The sequence below is a fragment of the Lepisma saccharinum genome, chromosome 14, assembly GCF_977018435.1.
Source record: "Lepisma saccharinum chromosome 14, izLepSacc3.1, whole genome shotgun sequence".
Taxonomy (NCBI): Eukaryota; Metazoa; Arthropoda; class Insecta; order Zygentoma; family Lepismatidae; genus Lepisma; species Lepisma saccharinum.
Window position 1 is genome coordinate 27,233,519 of NC_139242.1, and position 21,890 is coordinate 27,255,408.

Consider the following 21,890-nt stretch of genomic DNA (forward strand, 5'->3'; position numbering starts at 1 on the left):
ACATGTTTGCTGCATTTTAAGACAGACCTATTGCTCATCTACATATATTTTCAGCTTTGAGTTAGTGCCTGTATACCTCAAGAATAATAAGTCTTTGGGGTCCACGTGCAGTCACTTATGAGCCACAGCGAAGGCCTTTCCACCCATCTGCTTTCGTACCGAGTCCATTGTCGAACGTTCTCCTACATTAGTAAACTTGCGTGGTAAGCATGCACAGAGATATCGTCGAGAAATTGCTGTAAGTTTTAGGCTGATAGAGCGCAAGAAACCACTCCTCTTCACTGGTGCAAGTGCGTATAAGAGACGCCATCTTTAATATATCAAAAATGGTGTTTTGAAGCTCATTTGATTAGTGTTGCAGCCTTGAGCATAGGCGTGTCAGACTCTCTGATTAGGGTACTCATGTTTGTTTTAGAGCCGGGGGAAGGGGATCCGAAAATGATGAACAAAGAGAAGCGCCGAAAATTCTGTTGTATTAGTTGAGTTAGGTTATTGTACGTCAATTTGCTTCCACCTTGCCTAATTGTGTAATCGTGACGATGAGGAAGCGTGATGATATGATGAAATTGATGAAAAAAACACTCACAAAGAACACCCATGCCCAGACCGGAATTCGTACCATGGACCCCTGGCGACTTAGCGTGATATGCTAGTCACTCTGCCACAGCGGTCGGCGAAATGCTGTTGAAGTATTAGATGTGGCCAACAATGCTATGGTGGTATTGCAAGGAAATGTATAACTGTAGAGTTGAAAATTATGACCCAAAGTAATGGGAAAAATTCAGCTCATCGATAGACACCCCCTACCCAAACCCGACCATCAGCAACACAGTCGCTCACATACAGTGCGTCCATTTCGATCTGCAGCCGAGAGATCGGGAGAAACGTGGCGGGCGGCGCTGACGGAGATGCCGACATTTGAGGCCTGTAATGCCCGCTTATTTTTGTGGACATCTTGCAAAACGAGCACTAACCTGTGTTATAACACGCAAATGTTCTTCTGTAATTCTTCCAAGTTCCACCCTTATATACACAAATAAATACGCTTTAGAAATTATATTAAGAGCCACAGATAATACTCTGTAAAACATTTTAATCATAGTTTTGACCAGTAACGTCCTGCTTAAGTTTATATCCTTGAAAGAGTTTTGTGTCGATGGGGATCGTTTGGAGGTTTCGAATGTGCAACACTGTATCAAGATTACGCTGCAGACGAACCGTTAAAAGCTAATGGTGTTCGTGAGCTTCCTTGCAATCCGAAATCTCCTAGCTCAAGTTTTTTGTTCCTTCGCGACTACAGAGCTGTGAATATAGTGGCAGGCAGATGTAAACCAAGAGCGTGTTAATTTCGTACTGTGCGTAAGAGTGTTATTCTTGGTTACTTGCCGTTACTTGTTTGTGTTATTGCAGTGTGTATGTGTGTTGTGTCAGTCAGACGATTGGAATGCCAGCCGCAAGGTTCACGTTAGAACAAAGAATTTTTATGTATGACACTTACGTGAAAACAGACTCGTGTCGAGACGTGTGTAGGCAATTTGTACAGAAATTCCCAGGCGTTTCACCTCCACATAGAGATACGGTTAGACGTCTTGTCCTTAAATTACGAGAAACTGGATCGTTAAATTTTAAAACACCTAAGCAAAAACGACGGATTCTAACCGAAGCAAAACTCGATGAAATTGGTGCAGCGTTAGAACGTTCTCCAAACAAACCTCTACGCCGTGTTTCACAGGAGATGGGCGTGTCAAAATCATCAGCACATACAGCCACTAAGCTACTAAAATTAAAACCGTACAGAGTTTCTATAGTGCAAGAATTACGGCCCACTGACAACGTAAGTAGAGTAAATTTCTGTAATTGGGTTTTGCAGAATATTGTAGATGGTATTGTTGATCCACAGTTAATAATTTTTTCGGATGAGGCATGGTTTCACTTGCGTGGTCATGTTTGTTCACAGAACAATAGATACTGGAGCACTGAAAATCCCCGAATAATACACGAAGTTCTGTTACACGATGCAAAAATTGGTGTGTGGTGTGCTGTAAGTGCCAAAAGAATAATAGGGCCTATATTTTTTGAAGACACAATAAATTGAGAGAGGTACCGCACACAAATACTCGCGCCGTTTTTTCAGTTTCAGTATCAGATAATGAGAGACAATATGGGTATTTTCAACAAGATTCGGCCACAGCCCATACCGCCGCTGATTCTTTGGACGCTATAAGGGAGGTGTTTGATGACAGAATAATTTCAAGAGGTTTATGGCCTTCACGTTCGCCAGATCTTACCGTATGTGACTATTATTTGTGGGGAACCTTGAAAAATAGAGTCTACCGAAATAACCCTCATAGCATCGACGAACTAAAAGACAATATAAGGGCAGAACTAGGAAGAATTACGGAAGAACTTTTGCGTATGAATCAAAATTTCATCAAACGATGCCAGGAATGTGTGAATGTAGGTGGACATCACTTTGAACAACTCTTATAACACAGGTTAGTGCTAGTTTTGCAATATTTATATAAATGTCTGCATATGTCCATAAAAATATGCGGGCATTACAGGCCGCAAATATCGGCACCTCCGTCAGCGCCGCCCGCCACGTTTCTCCCGATCTCTCGGCTGCAGATCGAAATGGACGCACGTACAAGGGCTGTTACACAGCGTACAGCTTAGTACTTAATGTATGTGTTCATTTCTCAGAAGTATTCGAATAGTACCTTGCTCCGCAAAATAGCAGTGTTTTCAAATTTCTTTTAATTTTCTTGTACCATCACCATTGAACAGCTATGATAATTCTAGGTTTAGAAAATAATATATTTATACGTATTAGCAATGATTCTTATAACGAAGAATGTTTCTAATTCTGAGTTAACCAGAAGAACGAGGCATTTACGCAACACCACTACAGTTCAAGAAAGTCGGAACAGTGAAGGACATGACAGGCCGAATCCAAACAAAATTCCCGGCTCTTCTTAAACTAACACTTCCGCTACATACACAATTGCAAATTAAAGGCACATATTTTTACATATAGGTCTACATTTATAAATATTGGATAACGTAAACTCTGTTCGTCCAAGATTAGAATGAACTTCAACTGTCTTAGGAAAATATCCTGTACTACAATGTTAGTGTTCTTTCAGTTGGTAGAACTTTCAAAATTTTGCTCTACATGATAGTCCAGGGACATACGTAATCCCGTGGGTTTTTGAATGAAGGGAATATACGAACTACCGGGATACGTTGCTAGTGTGGTACGCACTCATGTACTACCAGGTGTTTTGCCCGCAATTGTGGCATATGGCCTGTGTGACGTCATAAATCCAAGATGGCTGCCGCTTCATGCACTAACAAAGAAAATCGATCATAACTCCTTCAAGAGTGGTTTTTGACAAAATTTTATAGATACATTTTTGTTCAGAATTGAAAAAGGAATAAAATTAATTGAGGACTAAAAGTGGTAAACGTTGTAAGTGCCAAAAGCGAAAGTGTTGGGAAATCGCATCGTTCCGCACATCAGACCGTAAGAACGTGCACACTAGTGACCACTTTACACGCCCTTTGAACTACTTAGAGGGCTACCAGCCACATTTTACGTTTACCACATTATAAAGCATGGCACATTTCACAGTTTAACGTGGAAAACGGTGTTTGAATTATTCTGGCACTTACAGCGTTTACCAATTTGAGTCTTCAATTCTTACAGGGTTTTTTTCGTATCTCGCACTGTTATGGAGAAATATCCAGTGAAACTATTTTGGGTCCTTTTCTCCAAGGATTCTAAGCATATTTTACACTTTACTTGACATTCTGGCATATTAAGGGGAAAAATTATTGCCTGTGATATATGTTGACGCCTACTATTGTTGTCTTTGACTTGTGTGATGTCATACATCCAAAACGGCTGCAGACATTAACAAAGAAAAGCTACCATATCTCCTAAACTCCTTTGGGAGTAATTTTGACCATTTGTAAGATTATTGGGTTTTTGCATGAAGGGAAATATGTGTATGGTGGATGCCTTCATTTGGAGGCATGCAATCATGCATCACTACAGGTGTTTTGCTGGAAAATGTGTCAGAGACCATACATGATGTCTTATATACAAGATGGCCGTCGTGGAGGTTCTGCACATAAAATACTGTCCATATCCTGATTTAGAGTTCGATTATCAGATTTTTCAAGGGGCATTTTCTGTTAATAAATAACACGTGAAAACATTAATTATTATTATTATCATCATTATCATTACTATTATTATAACTATTATAGTAAAGGAGTAATAATAACACACCTGTGACTTTCGAATTGTATTTTGAAATTTTAGCAGCTCACCTGTTATCAAAATTAAGAGTGGCTGTAATCATTTGGGAAAAATAATGTCATCAATACAGTCACTTTAGTCAAATTCCTCGTCATTCTGATCTGAATCTGTGTCCTGTAAGTCATTGTTTTCACTCTTTCTTCATCTACACTACAAAGACACAGTTCAGTACGTCGCAGATCTCGGCAGATCTCGGCATATGCATGAACATTTCCTCTTTCCGCAACCACATATCAATTGTAATATTCTCTGAAGCTCTAGGTAGTGTGTATATGACACGAATGGTCCTCTTGTCATCCTCATTTTCTTCCTTCTCCATTCAACAGCCTATTGGGCTGGGTACTTTTGAATGTTCCTTTTTTTGCTTTTATATCACTCCAATACTTGGAAGTAACTTCTTCTGGTGAAAGGTGTGAGAGGCACTTTGGTGGCAGTGTTCACAATATTAATGGTATCCCAATTTGTGTTTGTACTTGCAAAGAAGTGGTTGTTGAACGTATTTGATGGCGCAGAAGATGATGTGTTTCAATTTCTTGGACACTTTGGTTCTCCTGGATACGATGCACAAGATGACAGAATGAAAGAATGAATTGATTTATTTTACTTCTCGTTTCTGCTACTTTTGGCTAATTTCAAATATGAGAATGAATTATGATAAGATACAATAGATGAAAGGACAATTACAAACACATATGGAGAGCACACAACTAATGTCCGATGGATCCAAACGCCAGAGAATTGTTAGTCTGCAAAATGAAGTCCAGTGTGTACTACGTGGAAGTGAGGTTGACATTTGGTGTCTCTTACACCCCGAATATGATGACACGATTTTTAAGAAATTCATTCATATAGTATACGTACCTGACACCAAAATCAAAGATTTCGGCAAACTACGATGGTGTCTGTTCGCGAAAAGCGATGTTCTAGGCTCACGTCTTCCTCCAACCAAAGTGTCCCTCACACCTTTTATCAGAAGGAGTTGATGCTTCCAACTATTCGAGTGAGATAAAAGCAGCAAAGGAACATCCAAATCTACCCAGTCTAATAGGCTGTTGATGGAAAAAAAAAAAAAAAAAAAGGAAAATTTGGATGACAAGAAGATCATTCATGTCATATTGACACTGCCTAGAGCTCCAGAGAATGTTTAATAAGGAAGTCACAGACGACGTTATTACTCCTTTACCATAATACGGTAGTCTCCAAAGAGTAGGAAAATGGGAGGGGAAGATTTGCACGATCACCATAAATATTATTCAAGGAGTATAATTCATCTTACTCGCATAGGCAACAGTACTGCTAGTGTCAAATAGACCCGTGATTGAAAGGTGAATAAAACACAGCATATCAGAACAAATTCGAATTGTCTTTATTGAAGGGCTAGGTTCAGCCTGTGGGTGTTCTCCCACATAACCCCGTTTTTCCCACCTAAGAGTGCCTCATTCTGTATCGAAGGTTCATTGTGATCGGAGGACCATCTCTTGGTAAAGTGTGCAATGTACAGTAAGAACATGCCACAAAGACGTCAGTGAAGAATCATCGGACGCCTGAAAGCAGGTCAAACACAGACTGAAGTCACAGCAACGTTGGCTGTGCCATAGTCATTCAAAGGCTTTGGCGACGGTTTCAAGACACAGTAGATGATCATGGTAGGCCAGAAAGTTGTCAACGAGTAACAACGCCACAACAGGGCCGATATCTGGCTTAAACTGCACGAAACCGGACGATGTCTGCAAGAAAACTGCCCTCAGAGCTTGCAGCCACCTCAAGGGTTAGAGTTTCTCTGGCCAAACTGTGTACCGGAGACTCAGAGCAGCTGGTGGTCTCTATGCCAGATATCCAGTAGTGTGTGTCCCGCTTTATCCAGTGCACAGAAGGGCCCGTTTACAGTGGAGTCAGCATTATCGAAATAGGACCCTGAACGAATGGCGGATCGTGTTCTTCAGAGATCAGTCTAGAGTCCGTTTGCAAAATGATTCCCGTCGCACATTCAACCTCGATCACGATTTTATCCAAGGAATATCGTGGACAGGGATCAGTTTGGTCACAAATAAAGATCTATAAGTGAAAGTTCTCTCGGAATTCGATGACGTAAGGCTTAGCACCCTAGCGTTGAAATTTAGCAGTGCCATCTCTTGTATTTTTGTGGCAGAAGAAGTGGAAGCAAGATTTCGAGTAGTGCCTCTCAGCGCCTCTCAACGTATTATCCCGAAACTTCTTGCGAGGGGCCGTTCCAAGTCGGAGGTCCGTGCACCGGTTTCCCTGCCTTAGATGAAGATCTGCTCATATATCTTTATCTGTGATTATACACTAGTCAGTAGCTACAGGTTGCATGCAAACGGAAATCATATGTAGGGAGTCATGGTTTAAAAAGAAAAAAAAAGTGAAGCTGTACAGAGATGCGGCTAAAAAGTGCCGCGGCCTGTAGAATTATTATTGTGTTTGGTACCACAGACCCTGGCGAAATTTACGTACTCCTCCAGAAGAGAGGGATTAATTTATCGTTATATTAATTAACGTACGCTGGAGTTGAACCATGTTGAACATGTGGTTCAATAAATAAACCATTAAAGAAATTAATAATTTCTTTGCTACGACAAATGTTTTTCTTTTACAACTTTTAGTCATCTTCACTAGACATGAACCAGATAATGAATACATGCTGTTATACCTCTATTCTTATATCATATTTTACCGGAAGCGGCCCCGGCGCCCAACCAGCGTCGAATAACATGGGTACCTGGGGGAAACCCTGGGGGGTAAAGGCGGTCAGGGTCGTGATGCTGATCACATCACCCCCACTCACGACCGGATCAAGAAAGTGTGGGGCGTTACCCTCACACCCCCTATACGAATTCATGGCGTGGTGCTAAGCACAGGGGAGCACTTTACTTTTTATGTAATAATAACAATAATAATCACAATTATTAATTGATCTATTTTAATAATAAAATTAACTGCATTAACCTATTGTTTATAAACATTACTTATTGTTATTACTGTTACAACATTTAAAACACTTGGTTCGGAAGGTAAATGTAAAATTCCCCGTGCATGTAACACCGTGCGATGAAGGCACATTTAGGGGATGTGGGGGTACGGTACCACACATTCTCGTTCTCGGCCATTTTGGAGGTGATCCAGAGCCGCTCTATACGGGGACAAGGCCGGAAAATAACCGACCTTAGATCACCCACCCCGGGAGTAGAACCCGGGTCTCCTGCGTGGCAGTCAGACATCCGACCAGCTAGAGCACCGCGACTCACTTAGTTCGGACCCCTCCCCAAATATTGTTCCAGATACGTGCGTTCCGGGATCATTATTAAATGAGAAAGGAAAGAGTGGCAGCATGAAATTTAACGTCGATCCACTATGTCAAGGGTCCCGGGTTCGAATCCCTGCCTGAGCATGGGCGTTCTTTGCGAGTATCCCTTCATCAATTTCGTCATATCATCACTCATCCTCGTCGTTGCAATTAACCACAATTGGAAGAAAAGCGAACCTAAAAAACAAACATTAAAAATTATATCGAGTTGGAGCGGAATCAGAGCGACTCGTTACTTATTCGAGTAACCTAGTCACAATATTTCGTTTCAGCACACACGTCCTTAACAAAGAACAGGGTCTCCCTGGTGGCGTATTGGTAACGTCGTTGCCTTGTAATCAAGGGGTCAGGGGTTCGAAGCCCTGTGGAGGCACATTGCACAGTTGTTTGGATCCCACTTTCAACTGTAGATACAGTCCCCATTAGCCAATCTGCGTAGCATGAAGTGAACTTCAAACAACAATTCAATCAAACCAAAACCAACAAAAAATTGAGCGACAGAGTATTGAATTTACACAAGAATCAACCTTGGCGATGAAGCAATCTTCATCCTTGAGCAGATCGTTGACACAGCGGCTGGAGAGCTTGCGGTGGCCTTCATGTGGCCATGAAAGGTCAACGAAAGGAGCTTATTCACTGCTCACCATGCTGTAATGGTTAGTTACGAATTTATGTTAAGATAGGTCCAGCACATTCGCTCTTCAGTTTGAAGTACGGTATGTCCAGAATGTAAATCTGCTGTGCCTGTTGCCAATTCTGGAACAATGACAATTCGAATTTTCAACACATGAGGTATGCGGGCCATATTAGAGTACATGAGTAAGAATAACACACCACAGAAATCTATTTTTCAGTTGCAGAACTCAAAGTATATTCCAGCTTGTAAAATAAACAAGTAAGAAACAGCAAGTAGATTTGTAATTTACAAGATTACAAGATTGCTAACGTATGTTAAGACAAAAGTTCAACTGAGCTTATTCGAAAAAGAAAGTGGGGACATGGTAATAAGCTGGCCTAGCTGTCGAAAGGTTGCAGTTCGAAATTCGTGCAGAATCGACTGTTCTTTTGCACAGAAAGTTGACCAAGCAGGTTGGTATAGTCCGGTCAGTATAATAATTCACTCGAAACAATTTTGCTTATATAATTGGATGTGTCAGTGGTGTTTAAAGCTCTTGCACCAACTGAACGAAGACTAATACTGACACGAACCTCTAGCCAATATAAACTCACTTCCATTAATATTTGATGAAAAGATCATACCTCTACTTCTAAACTTATTAACATCAAATCGAAAAGATATAACATTATTTTCTTGATCTCTTTCAGTAATAACATCAGTCACTAACAGCGAATCAGAATATTTTTTATATTCTTCAAAATTAACCTTACATTTTCTTCAAAATTAATAAAGAAAGAGAATCTTCTGTCTAAAGGTTGCAGCTATTAACTTTAATGTTGCACCAAACTATTAATTTTATAGCTAAAAACAATTATATATCTTAGATCAATAGGATATTTTCATAATACTGCAGAAATTCATTCTAATGTTAGACGAACAGTGTTACATATGCTACCCAATGAAGAGCTCGGGTGTAAGACATCGTAAGTGACATTTTGGTTATTTTTGAGTTACAAAGTAAAATGTGCAATCTTTCAATTTTCGAGTGAAATTGCCATGTCATACAATTTGCATTGGATTCAGTGAAGCCTTGTGAAATTGGTAAACAAAAAACGAAAACAATTTTTCTACAGTAGGCTACAGCTTCAGCCATAACCTTTTTCCTTAATGAACTCAGAAATGACCAAAATGTCACTTACGATGTTCTACACCCGAGCCCTTCCAATATTTGTCAATAAATGTTATTCAAATCGAAAGCGCGTGTAGTGAAACGTTTAGTTTAAGAGGACCCGTGAATTTGGTTTAGCTTCAGCTTTGTTTTACTTAGAGTTTCCATTTCCGCGTCAGAGCTATGACATGTATATAATTACACCTAGAATTACACAGGAATGAAGTTTTCGGAGTTTCCGAACCCAACTTAGATACGCCCCTGCTTTGTAAATAGTGCGATGTAATGTAGTTTTTCATTCACAGATTGAACTTTCATCAAAATTTTGCCCCCCTCCCCCTTCCCAATCAGAGGATGTGCACGCGCCTATGAATTATACTGATTTATTATCTTGAACAGAGGTTGCAAATAAATTTATATTTAAATAACAAAAGAAAGCACCACAGTTTACGCAATGCAGGAAATTGACTGCGATACTGGTCGTGAAATCCTATTGGCCACAATCGATTAATTCTCAAGGTGTTCTACCACATGTGACGAAGACATTGTCATTTGAGTACCCTTTTAGAACGGCATCTTTAGCCATGGCCGTAGGCAGCAAAAATTTTCGAGGGGTTCACTCATAATTTTTCTCATGGGCGTCGCAAGAAATTTGAATAATATAAATAATAACAATAATAATTATTATATAATAATAATAATAATTAAAATTTCATAATAATAAACTAATTGATTCCAAACGTATTATTATTATTTCATTCATTGTTTTCTGCCTAATTGGCAGGTTTTTCACTGCAATCTCCAGCTTTCCCTATTCTCTGCATTACGCTTCGTAATAGCATACGACCCAGTTAATTTAATATCATCCATAAGCTGATATCTCTTTCTTCCACGGACTTTTCCTCCTTCAACAATTCCCTCCAAGGCATCCCTTAGCAGGCAGTTTCTTCTTAGACAGTGTCCTAACCAGTTTTTTTTCCTCTTCTTGATGGTCTCCAGTATAGATCTTTTTTCACCAACTCTTTTTTACGACTTCGTTTCTTACCTTGTCCGTCCATTCTACACGCTCCATTTTTCGCCATGTCCACATTTCAAAAGCTTCGAGTCGTTTCTCTTCATTTCTTCTCAACGTCCAGGTTTCTGCACCATATAGTGCTACACTCCATACAAAACATTTCACTAATCTCTTCCTTAGACCTATGTCCATGGGTCCACAAAAAACATTTTTTTCTTCTATTGAAAGCTTCTTTTGCTATTGAGATTCTCATTTTACTTCTTGTTTGCAGCTTATGTCACTGCTTATAGTGCATCCGAGGTACTTGAAGCTATCCACTTGCTGGATTCTTTCACTGTTTGCTCTCACATTAATATTCCTTGGTTTCCGTCCTATAACCATTGCCTTTGTCTTGTTTACATTAATCTTCATCCCATACTGCTCACAGCTGCTGTTTAACTCTTCTAACATACTATTTATGGTTATTTCATCCTCAGCGAATAATGCCATGTCATCAGCAAATCTTATGCAGTTTATTCTTCTTCCTCCCAATTTGACACCTCCTGTGCCCTGGAAACAATTTTTCACTATATCTTCTAAATAGATATTAAACAAAGTAGGCGATAGGCAGCATCCTTGTCGTACTCCTCTTCCAATTTCACAGCCTTCTGTCACTTCGCCTCCTGTGCTGTCATTATATCTTTGAGGAGACTTTTCCACTCTATCAATCAGAAGTGTGAAAATGCAGCACAACTCTAGGTAAAGTGGTTCCCCTGTGCATAGCACCACGCCATTAAGGCGTATATGGGGTGTGGGGGTAACGCCCCACACTTTCTTGATCCGGTCGTGAGTGGGGGTGATGTGATCAGCATCACGCCCCTGACCGCCTTTACCCCCCAGGGTTTCCCCCAGGTACCCATGTTATTCGACGCTGGGTAGGCGCCGGGGCCGCTTCCACCGTTAGAAAAGTTCCCGGATTTGAACCCGGGACCTTGAGCATGGTAGTCAGACGCGTTACCGACTGAGCCACCGCGGCAGCACAACTCTATCTACTTTATATTTATTTATTTATTTTTACGTTTCATGCAGTGTGTTCTGAAATGCACAGTTATTATATTTTGTTATTAAATTTTAGATACCTCAAGAAAAAGCTTTAAAAGTAAGAGATAAAATTTAGTCATAAAGTTTATATTGTTTGGCCATTCACATAAAACTTAATTTTTGGAATTTTGAAAACTGTGGAACCAGTTATTCTTTGGATTAAATGGTAAAACATAACCTGCTGCCTGTATTGTCACCTCAATTTTTCGATCTAACGCCGTTTTCCTTTGGTTGTTCTGTTCGAATACTAACTGGACATTATTTTCGTTATTAACAATAAAACTAACAAACGTTCTGCTATTTTGTAACTTGCAATATACGATCTCAATTCGGGGCGAGGGGTTCTATAGGTTCAGTTCGATCCCACTTTCCGACGCTCATATTGTTATTATACTTACCAAACAGCATTATATACAATCACTATGCACTACACAAGTATGTGCTTTACAGGACCGCATATGGGTTAAATGTATGTACGTACTATATCGACCGCTGGGTGAATGGTAGTGAATGTAATGCATACGAAGCTGGATATCCTAGGTTTGAACTCTTATAAAGGGGTTTGAACCCTAACCCTAACCCCCCCCTAAATACGGACATGTCTTTAGCTGAGGCAAGAAGCAATAAACAGAAGCGGTGTTCAAGCTATTTTCCTTATGAAATACCATCTAGTTATTAATGACGTAGACTTGAACATCAATGTTCTTTTTCTTTCAAATCAACGAACTTCTGCGGGTTGTGACTGAACCTTATTAAACAAATCTCGCCCGTACTTATTGATGTAAAATGTAAATTGTTCTTCAAGCATGATAAATATGTGTTCCTGGCCAAAACCACTTTTACTGGAAAGAAAGAAAACTTGAATACATTAAATTTATTATTAGTGTCTATCATGAACGGAGACGCTACTGAGCAGAAAATCGATGAAGGATTATACTCAAGACAACTTTACGTGCTTGGTCACGATGGAATGCGACGAATGGCCTCATCAAGTGTTCTTATATCAGGACTGGGAGGACTGGGTGCTGAAATAGCCAAAAATGTAATTTTGGGTGGCGTGAAATCTGTTACATTACACGATGAAGTAGTTTGTCAAGCTTCAGATTTAGCTTCTCAGTTTTATTTAACAGAGGATGACATTGGAAAGAACCGAGCTGAAGCATGTCGTTCACGTCTGGCTGAGCTGAATTCATATGTAGAAACAAAAATTAGTACCAGTATATTGACGGATGGCCTCATCAGGCAGCATGAAGTTGCAGTGTTAACAAACAGCACATTAACTGAGCAAATACATATAAATAATATTGCACGTTCAAACAAAATTGCTTTCATCGTTGCAGACACGAAAGGTTTATTTGCACAAGTGTTCTGTGATTTTGGTGATAGTTTTACTATCACCGATACTAATGGAGAGAATCCAGCAACTGCTATGGTAGCTAGTATTTCTAAAGAATTTGAAGGTATTGTTACTTGTTTGGATGAAGAAATGCACGGGCTTCAAGATGGCGATTATGTTACCTTTAGTCAGATCAAGGGAATGATTGAATTGAACGGATGTGAACCTAAACGAGTAAAAGTATTAGGCCCTTACACTTTCAGCATCGGCGATACAAGTACATACAGGGATTACATCGGCGGTGGAATTGTGACTCAAGTCAAGATGCCTAAAACTGTACGTTTCTTGCCCTTATCCAGTACCATCAAGTACCCACAGTTCGTGATCACGGACTACTCAAAAGTCGACCACTCTCCTCAGTTGCACTTGGCTTTTCGAACTCTTCATGCTTACGTTGAAAATACTGGCAGGTTGCCGAAACCTTGGAACGAAGATGATGCATCAGATTTCATTGCTTTAGCCGAAAAAGTGAACAAAGCCAATGTACACAAGGTTAAAAAATTAAACACCAAACTTCTTGACATATATGCTAAGATATCAAATGGCAATGTGTGTCCAATGAATGCTGTTATAGGAGGAATAGTTGCTCAAGAAGTTATGAAAGCAATTACGGGAAAGTTTCATCCGATTTTTCAATTGCTCTACTTTGATGCATTAGAGTGTTTACCTGAAGATTTAGGTGAATTAAAAGAGGATAATTGTAAGCCTGTCGGCAATCGCTATGACTCGCAGACAGTGATATTTGGTCCGAGATTTCAGCAAAGATTAGGTTCCTTGAAATATTTTACAGTTGGGGCTGGTGCAATTGGATGCGAACTGCTGAAAAACTTCGCCTTAATGGGAGTTGGTTCCGAAAGTGGATATGTTTTGGTGACTGATATGGACCTCATAGAGAAGTCCAACTTAAACAGACAGTTTCTCTTCAGACCGTGGGACATTGGTCAGCCTAAATCTGCCACAGCAGTGAAGGCTGTAAAGAAAATTAACCCTCACATGAATGTCTTTGCTCACACCAACCAAATAGGACCTGAGACTGACAGTTGCTACGACGAGGAATTTTTCGAAGATATACATGGAGTAGTTAGTGCTCTAGACAATGTTCAAGCAAGATTATACTTGGATCGTAAATGTGTGTACAGTTTGAAACCCTTGGTAGATTCTGGAACATTGGGGACTAAGGGTCACACCCAGGTTATCATTCCATATCAAACAGAATCTTATGCTTCCTCGATAGACCAACAAGAGAAAGGTATACCAATATGCACAGTGAAACACTTCCCAAATTCAATAGAGCATACTTTACCATGGGCACGTGATTTGTTTGAAGGTGAATTTAAACAAGTGCCACAACGTGCTGTAGGTTACGTGACGGATCCTCACTTCGTACAGAAAATAAGGTCAGATCCAGGAGTTCAACCAATGCAGATATTGGAAGAGATAAAGAAAGCTTTAACGGACGAAAGGCCGAAAACATTCAAGGACTGTGTTGTGTGGGCACGCAAAGAATGGGAAGAGCAATTTAACAATCAAATCATACAGCTGCTCCACAACTTTCCTAGTAGTCACATAACTTCAACTGGCCAACCATTTTGGTCAGGACCCAAAAAATGTCCTCGTCCTCTGATGTTTTCCCTGGATAATCCACTACATCTCGATTTCATAGTTGCGGCTTCAATGTTAAAAGCTGATGTTTACGGTATTACTTCAGTGGCTGATCGTAGAAAAATAGCTGAAATGGCTAAGAATGTTTCTGTATCCAAATTTTCTCCTCGGTCTGGGGTTAAAATATCTATCATAGATGCTGATCCTGAAGTTTTGCCAAACGACTATGAAATGGACGACGGACGGTTCGAGGAACTGGTGAAACAACTCCCACCATCAAAGTCACTTTATGGATTTCGAATCAAACCTTTGGAATTCGAAAAGGATGATGACAGCAACTTCCATATGGATTTTATTGTTGCAGCGTCCAATCTTCGCGCTGCAAATTACGACATACCTCCAGCGGACAAACACAAAAGCAAGTTAATTGTGGGAAGAATAATCCCTGCTATTGCAACGACAACATCTGTAGTAGCTGGTCTGGTATCTTTGGAGGTATACAAACTCGCTCAAGGATTCAAGACGGCAAAGCGTTTCAAGAACGGGTGCATCAACTTGGCATTGCCATTTTATGCATTCTCTGAACCTATGCCACCACAGTATAAAAAATACTACGATGTAGCTTGGACACTGTGGGACAGGTTCGAAGTGCAAGGGGAAATGACACTTCGACAGTTTTTAGACTACTTCAAGAAAAACCATAATCTAATAATCACTATGTTAAATTACGACGTGAGCATTCTATATTCGTCCTATACACCTGAAGACAAACTTCAAGACAGAATGGATTGCAATTTTTCACAGATTATAACCAAAATACTAAAAAGAAAATTAGAACCGTATGTGAAATCGTTTGTTTTTGACATTCTTTGCACAGATAAGCACGGAAATGACATTGATGTTCCTTATGTGCGTTATACGTTGCCTGAATAGAAGTTAGAATTTGCGCCTTTTGGAATTTGACTTCCCTTTCTTTTATGTGTTTTGAAACATTCTAGATTTAGTATGAAGGGAAGTAAACGACTCTGTTGTACTTCCAGCGGTAACTACACCATCAATGCTCCTTCTATTCTTAGTTTTCAGCTTTTACTGGATCGTAGTAGTGTGTGTTAATAGCACGCCTTTAAATACATGCTAATGCATATTTAATGTAGACATTGAACATCAATAACAGAAAATTTAGATTTTTACTTTATAAAATCTTTGTCAATTCGTGTTTATTTTTTCACGTAGGCCAATAAATTTAATTTCCTCAGTAACTTGTTTATCATTAGCTACAAGAAAATATGTAATAATGATTATGTAGTGATTAGCCATCACGGTAGTTTTTTTTTCTTTTTAATACGCATTACTTCAAACACATTGAACAAAAGGATTTAAGTTCTTTGTGGCGAGGATTTCTTACCAGCAGATGTCGACTCTTTATGTAGTATTTACTTTGAAGACACTTTGAAAAAATAAAAAATAAATGAAGAGCATGGTTGATGAAAGGAAACTCATAGTAAGTTTAGATTTTCTCTTTTTTCACTTCCTTTTTATATCCCAAAGTAAAGTAAAAACTGTTTTATATCGAAAAATAATGAGTATAACATACAGGAACCAGGTTATGTTTCATATTCTACAATTTACACCAAGAATAGTGTCCACAGTTTGCAAAATTACAAAAGGAAGAGTTTTCTGGGAGAGGACACACAACATAAACTTTATGAGTAAAATTGACCGTAACTTTTAAAGCTTGCATCTCAACAAGGTGTATATGTAAAAGTTAATAACGAAATATAATAACTATACATTTCAGTACAATGTAACAAAAAATAATGGGAAACTGTTATGCTGGAACAAGTAGCATGGTTTTCCAAAGGATGCAAAATAATAATAATCAATTTGGCATAAAATTGTTCTATTTTTATTAGTTTGTAAATAGTTATTAATAAATAATAATAATAAGTATGATAATACTTTTTTTTAATCAGTAGCCTAATACCTTCTGCAAAAGACCTCCTCTTCCAGTAAGATAGGCTATGTCATTGCTATCAAATGAGGTCGTTTGTCCGTAACTGCAGCACGTGATACCTGTCACAGGTTAATGCCTTCTAGAACGTAATAAGGAGATTAAGCGGAGTAACAGAAACCGGAAATAGAATAGAACATGTTTCCCTTCTGTTTGCACGAGTTAAAACCATTTCTGCACCTGTATTGTTGTTTTCTTCCATCTCGTAATACAAGCTTCAAACTTGCTACGTCCAGAGATCTTTCTGAGATGTTGCATAATCTGTGATAGTACCTTCAATGAAGACCACGAATACTTCATTCCACTATCGTTAGTTGTAGTTTACGAATGATAGTGTTAGAATGGTAAATTAGACAATGGACAATATACAATTAAGACTGAATGCTAATAAAGATCGACGATCAATAACATTAAAATAGTACTGAATTATGTATAGTTCATGTGTATGGACAAACCGACTATAACTCTTCGATATAGACAGTTCGCCTCAATATGATTGGTGAACTTTCTTTTAAAAAAAACACGATTCATGTAAACCATACTTTTTAAAATATATAAAAATTGATTATAAATATATATCGAATACAAACTGAAAGTGCACTGAACTATTTTGTTTACCATTGGAATCTATGTTATTTTAATGTATCTAATTCATTTTTCTTTCTTGTTTTCACACTCTATTTCTCTATCTTTGGGTTATTTTACGTCGAATTTGTACCTCTTGAGTTATATAACGAAAATGAGGTTGAATGAAGAGATCATGGATGGGAAAACACGATACACAGGGCTCGAACCAGGCACCTCTGGATTCATTGAGTCATACGCTGACCACTGCGCCACAGACACTGTCCTTACACAATAAATATCACCAGAATATATATTTTGCTCCTTTTTCTTTCGAAAATTACATTTATTGCTGATGAAATGCAAATTCGGTACATGCGTGTTCATTGCTAACGAAATACGTAGGTGTGGTTTGCCTACGTCACAAACCGTTGCATTGTGGCTGTGAGTGGCCATGCTGGTGAGCATATTCCTGTGAACGACACCCCAGAAAATGCACTGTACGTCTTATCTGCAAAGTAAATTATGAAAAAGTAAGGTGACCAGACAGTCTCTTTTTTTTTTTAAAAAAAAAAAAGTATTTGTCCTGATTTTTTTTAACGTAAAACGGAACGCCAAAATGACCTTTTTGTGACAATGACTTATCGGCATAGGATTACTATAACAATATACACTATAGCATAGTAATATTCATTCACATCTAACTGCAGCGCGGTTTATATTTGAGGTTTGCACCACTGCACTGCAACTATGTGGGAGCATAAGAAGCGATTGATGTACCGACTTTTGTTGCTTTGGGAAGAATATTGATTCATTAAGTTGGTGCTCTAAGTCTACATTATGCACAGTAAGGCTAATCGGCACTGGACCTACAGTTTAAAGTGGGATCCGAACTGCGATGTGCCTCCACCGGTATCGAACCCTTTGATTACAAGGCGACGACGCTACCACTGCACCATCGTGGAGGGAGGCCCTTCTCTGTGGGAAGAACAAACCGAGGGCCAAACATAAATATTTATGGCGAAACAGTTTTTATATTAAAATATGTACATTTTATCGTCCAGTTTTTCCTTCAGGAAAACATGAAAAATGTTCCGTTCTGTTGTTTTAAAAAAGCTGGCCACCTTATGAAAAGGTGATAAAATTTGGCAATGTCTCTCCATAGCGAGGAAACCATGTCACCATTAGAATACAAAGTTCACGGTAATAGCTGACGCGAATCCACGGGAGGGTGGTACGGACGGGCGATCGCCCCTCCCAATTGGCACGTTTTTGGATATATTATTATATAAATATTTTTGAAGACTCAAATGTTCTGTAAGAATATGTCTTAAAGTTTGCTTTAAATTAACTTTATGCTCATGATAGGCTAATCGGAACTGGACTAACAATTTAAATTTGGATCTAAACCAATGCCTCCAAACGGGATGAAACTCAAGAGTTTTGATAACGAAATATAATAATAATTATCTATTCGAACCCTATATCCCATTTAAACATGGAAATCAACTTCGTTCCTGTTTATAATAATTGTTTATACAAAACAATGAAAGTATAACTTAGAATTGATTCTCGGTGAGGTGAGGTACCCAACTGAAATTCACCCCTCCCAACTGTAACTTCTGGATCCGCCACTGAGTAATAGAAGTCAAGGGAGAAGAAAATTAAAGATGATTTTTTATCTTGCCTGTGAAGATGAGTATTTTCGGTCCAAAGGTGTTTCACAATGCGTTATCATCTCCCAGAGTTTCGATTATACGCGAGAAGAATAACATTAGTTTAAAAGAAAAAGATAAATTTAAATGTCGTGTACGTAACTTGGAGATTAAATAATCAGGTTGACCCAGTACAATAATCACAATAAGAAAAAACACAGATATAACGAGTAACACCACAATGCATCCTTGAGCTGCTTCTGATAAGATCATATTCTATGGCCAGTGGTTAGGTTCTTGTAGGGACAGAGAGAGAGAGAGAGAGAGAGAGAGAGAGAGAGAGAGAGAGAGAGAGAGAGAGAGAGAGAGAGAGAGAGAGAGAGAGAGAGAGAGAGAGAGAGAGAGGTGTTCAACGCCAAACTATTACTTTACCTATCAAACAAGCATTTTTTAATCATATCCAATCACATTCTTCATCGTAATTCTCTTTTGATTACTTTTCATTTAATTTTGGCGCAATAGTGGATTTACATTCTTTCATATGAAAGTACAGATATATATTCAATACTTCTTGATTTAATTCTAATTTAACGAATAATATATTAATATTAAGCAGTCAACTTAAAATATTTGAGGGGTATACAATATCTGTCCCTGTACGTGAATTTGAGGGGTGCAGAATGTGCCTTATCCCCCCCCCCCCAAGTCGGCGCTTTTGAGTATTAGTATGCTAGTTATTTTTATTAAAATATTTTAACTAGATTTTTTGTAGTGCTTTGTTTAGAATATCATTTCAGTAATTTTCGATAGTTTTATCCATAGAATCAGAAAAAATAAGATTAGTTGCTAATTGGAAGTACAGCGTCCTATAAACTCGTAACAAACCGTACACAAACAATAAGTATTTTTATCTTGCGCGAGGCCTTCAATGATTATTCCTATTCATTTAAATAAAAATCGTACAATGGGATATAAGAGAAAATATATACTGCTGGACAAAAAAAACCGGACACTTGCATTTTTTGTGATAACGCAATGGGTCGATAAAAGCTCTGGTACAAGGGCTAACTAAATGTTGCAGAAACTGAATTAAGTACGAATGCATAAACAAAGTCCGAGCCTATGAATGGTGCATATGGTACTACATGATCTGCCGAACGTTCTGGAATATACCTGCGAGCTGTTATTGCAATTCAGATGTCAAATATTAAAGTGTCCGGTTTTCATTGTTCAGCAGTATATATTTGGGATTGTTGGACAAGAAGAGTTGAGATGGGTAGTTGAGTTTATTCTTATTCTGCTCCTTGCACTGATAGGCTAATTCAGACTGGGTCTACAGTTTGAAGTGGGGCCAGAACTGCTGAAAGGTGCAACATCGGGAATCAAATCCAATGTCCCGTGTCAGTTATTAAAAGACAAATTTCTATCTTGTGTGGCTAATCGCAACCACAAGATGAAGGATAATTAGATGAAATGGATGGAAGACCAAGCATAACATTAATATTGGCCAAGACACCAATCCAAAAAAAAATATGATGTGCTCGGTCATGGAAACTTAAAGAACAATAAGTAGTAGATTTATTAAACGTTACTAGTGATTACTATTTGGACCATTCATTAGAAACAGGCCGGGTCTGTGCGATAATACAAATGCTTTCGAAGCTTTGTAAGAAAATAAATATTACCGTTACGATGTTAATGGGACTTAAAGTATCGGTATGCTACAGAAGTACAGCAAGGTTTATCTTTTATTTTCCATAATGTACTTTCTAAAAATGATTGCTCAGAAAAACACATTAATTCCCCTCCCTCACCTGCACTTAAATGTTCTGGCCGTAGGTTTGGTGCATTGTTCTCGTACAGTGAGATGTGTAAATATTACGAGGTAAATTGTAAGTTGCTATCTCTTGCATTCTAGGAATGCAAATCTACGATAATGGTTGTCAGTAGCTTTGTTGGTATTTCGTTTCAATTTTTGAACCTCACGCTGCGAAAAAAAAAACGAATGGACATGAGTGAAATTTCCTGATAATAATTATGCACAACACTGCACATTTCATTTCTGTTGTTATTAATTATAATGCAATAAACAACTTTCTACTCAAGAAAATATAGACTACCTTTGGTGAGGTTTGTGAATAGATAATCCTGTGAAACAGTTGCAAAAAAACAAGTTGTGATAAGCCAGTTTTCACCATCTTGCAGCCTTGTCGTGCTTTCTTGAAACGGGCTACAAATATACGTATCATATACTGGTGCAAGGAAGAAGAAACAAGATATCTGTGAAATCTACCATGGAATAGATGAGCAAAGAAGAGCTTCATTTTTCACGTGGAAGAATCAGTTGGAGGTTCAATACTAAATGTGTGAAAGGACTATTCCAAACTCTATACGTTAGGAAATCTTTAATGGAGAGTTCAACCAGTTTCGATAACACTGTGGATGTAAATGAAGACAAGAGAAGTTGTTCCATTGTTTGCTGGGAGTCTTTGAACGAGCGAAGCATCGTCGCTTGAGGCAAGGGCTGTTACGTCACACAGGTTGATAAAATAAGCGTATAAAAACCCATCTTCAACAGTCGAAGGACGGATGCCACAAGATGACGAAGTGGTCGGCGATTTTCATTCTCGGAACGTGCTTCTCTGCAGCGGTTAGTTGCATTTTTATTATTATTTTTTTTTCTTGTACTTTTTCCGAGATTCACTAAATACACCGCCTCTTTAAATAATGTCAGTTAATAATTGTACAAGACAGAAACTGAATTAATTAACGTTTCCTTATTTTTCACTTGTTTCGTTTCCACTTGATGATCAGACCGGAGTGACATCTGAACCATTGTGCCGGAGATCTAAACCTGGACCCCTTGACTACCATTACGCCATCGAGTAGGTTCTCCTTTATTTTTTGTACACACTTAATGACATACAATAACCTATTATTCGTCACAAATATAACGATAAATGTTCTGATAAGTTTTTGCATGTGATAGGTCACCTACTTTTACTGCTATGTTAACCGTAAAAGTTTGTTTTAAGTCCATGAATAGATAGGCCAATCGGGGCTGGACCTACAGTTTAAAGTGGAATCCGAACCTCTATGTGCTTCACCAGGTATCAAACTCGGGACCCCTT

General features: G+C 38.6%; 1 protein-coding gene and 1 pseudogene across 1 annotated transcript in view; both read left to right on the top strand.

Moving 5' to 3' along the window:
- Nucleotides 1-12,318: 12,318 nt before the first annotated feature.
- Nucleotides 12,319-15,786, top strand: LOC145998744 (ubiquitin-like modifier-activating enzyme 1 pseudogene; annotated as a pseudogene).
- Nucleotides 15,787-21,308: 5,522 nt separating this feature from the next.
- The window catches only part of Ect3 (Ectoderm-expressed 3), a 60,324-nt gene continuing 59,742 nt past the window's right edge, over nt 21,309-21,890 (top strand). The window contains exon 1 of the mRNA XM_083135292.1: nt 21,309-21,409. Coding sequence (XP_082991418.1) covers nt 21,359-21,409 — 51 coding nt within the window. The 5' untranslated portion in view covers nt 21,309-21,358. The remainder of the gene's footprint in view (nt 21,410-21,890) is intronic.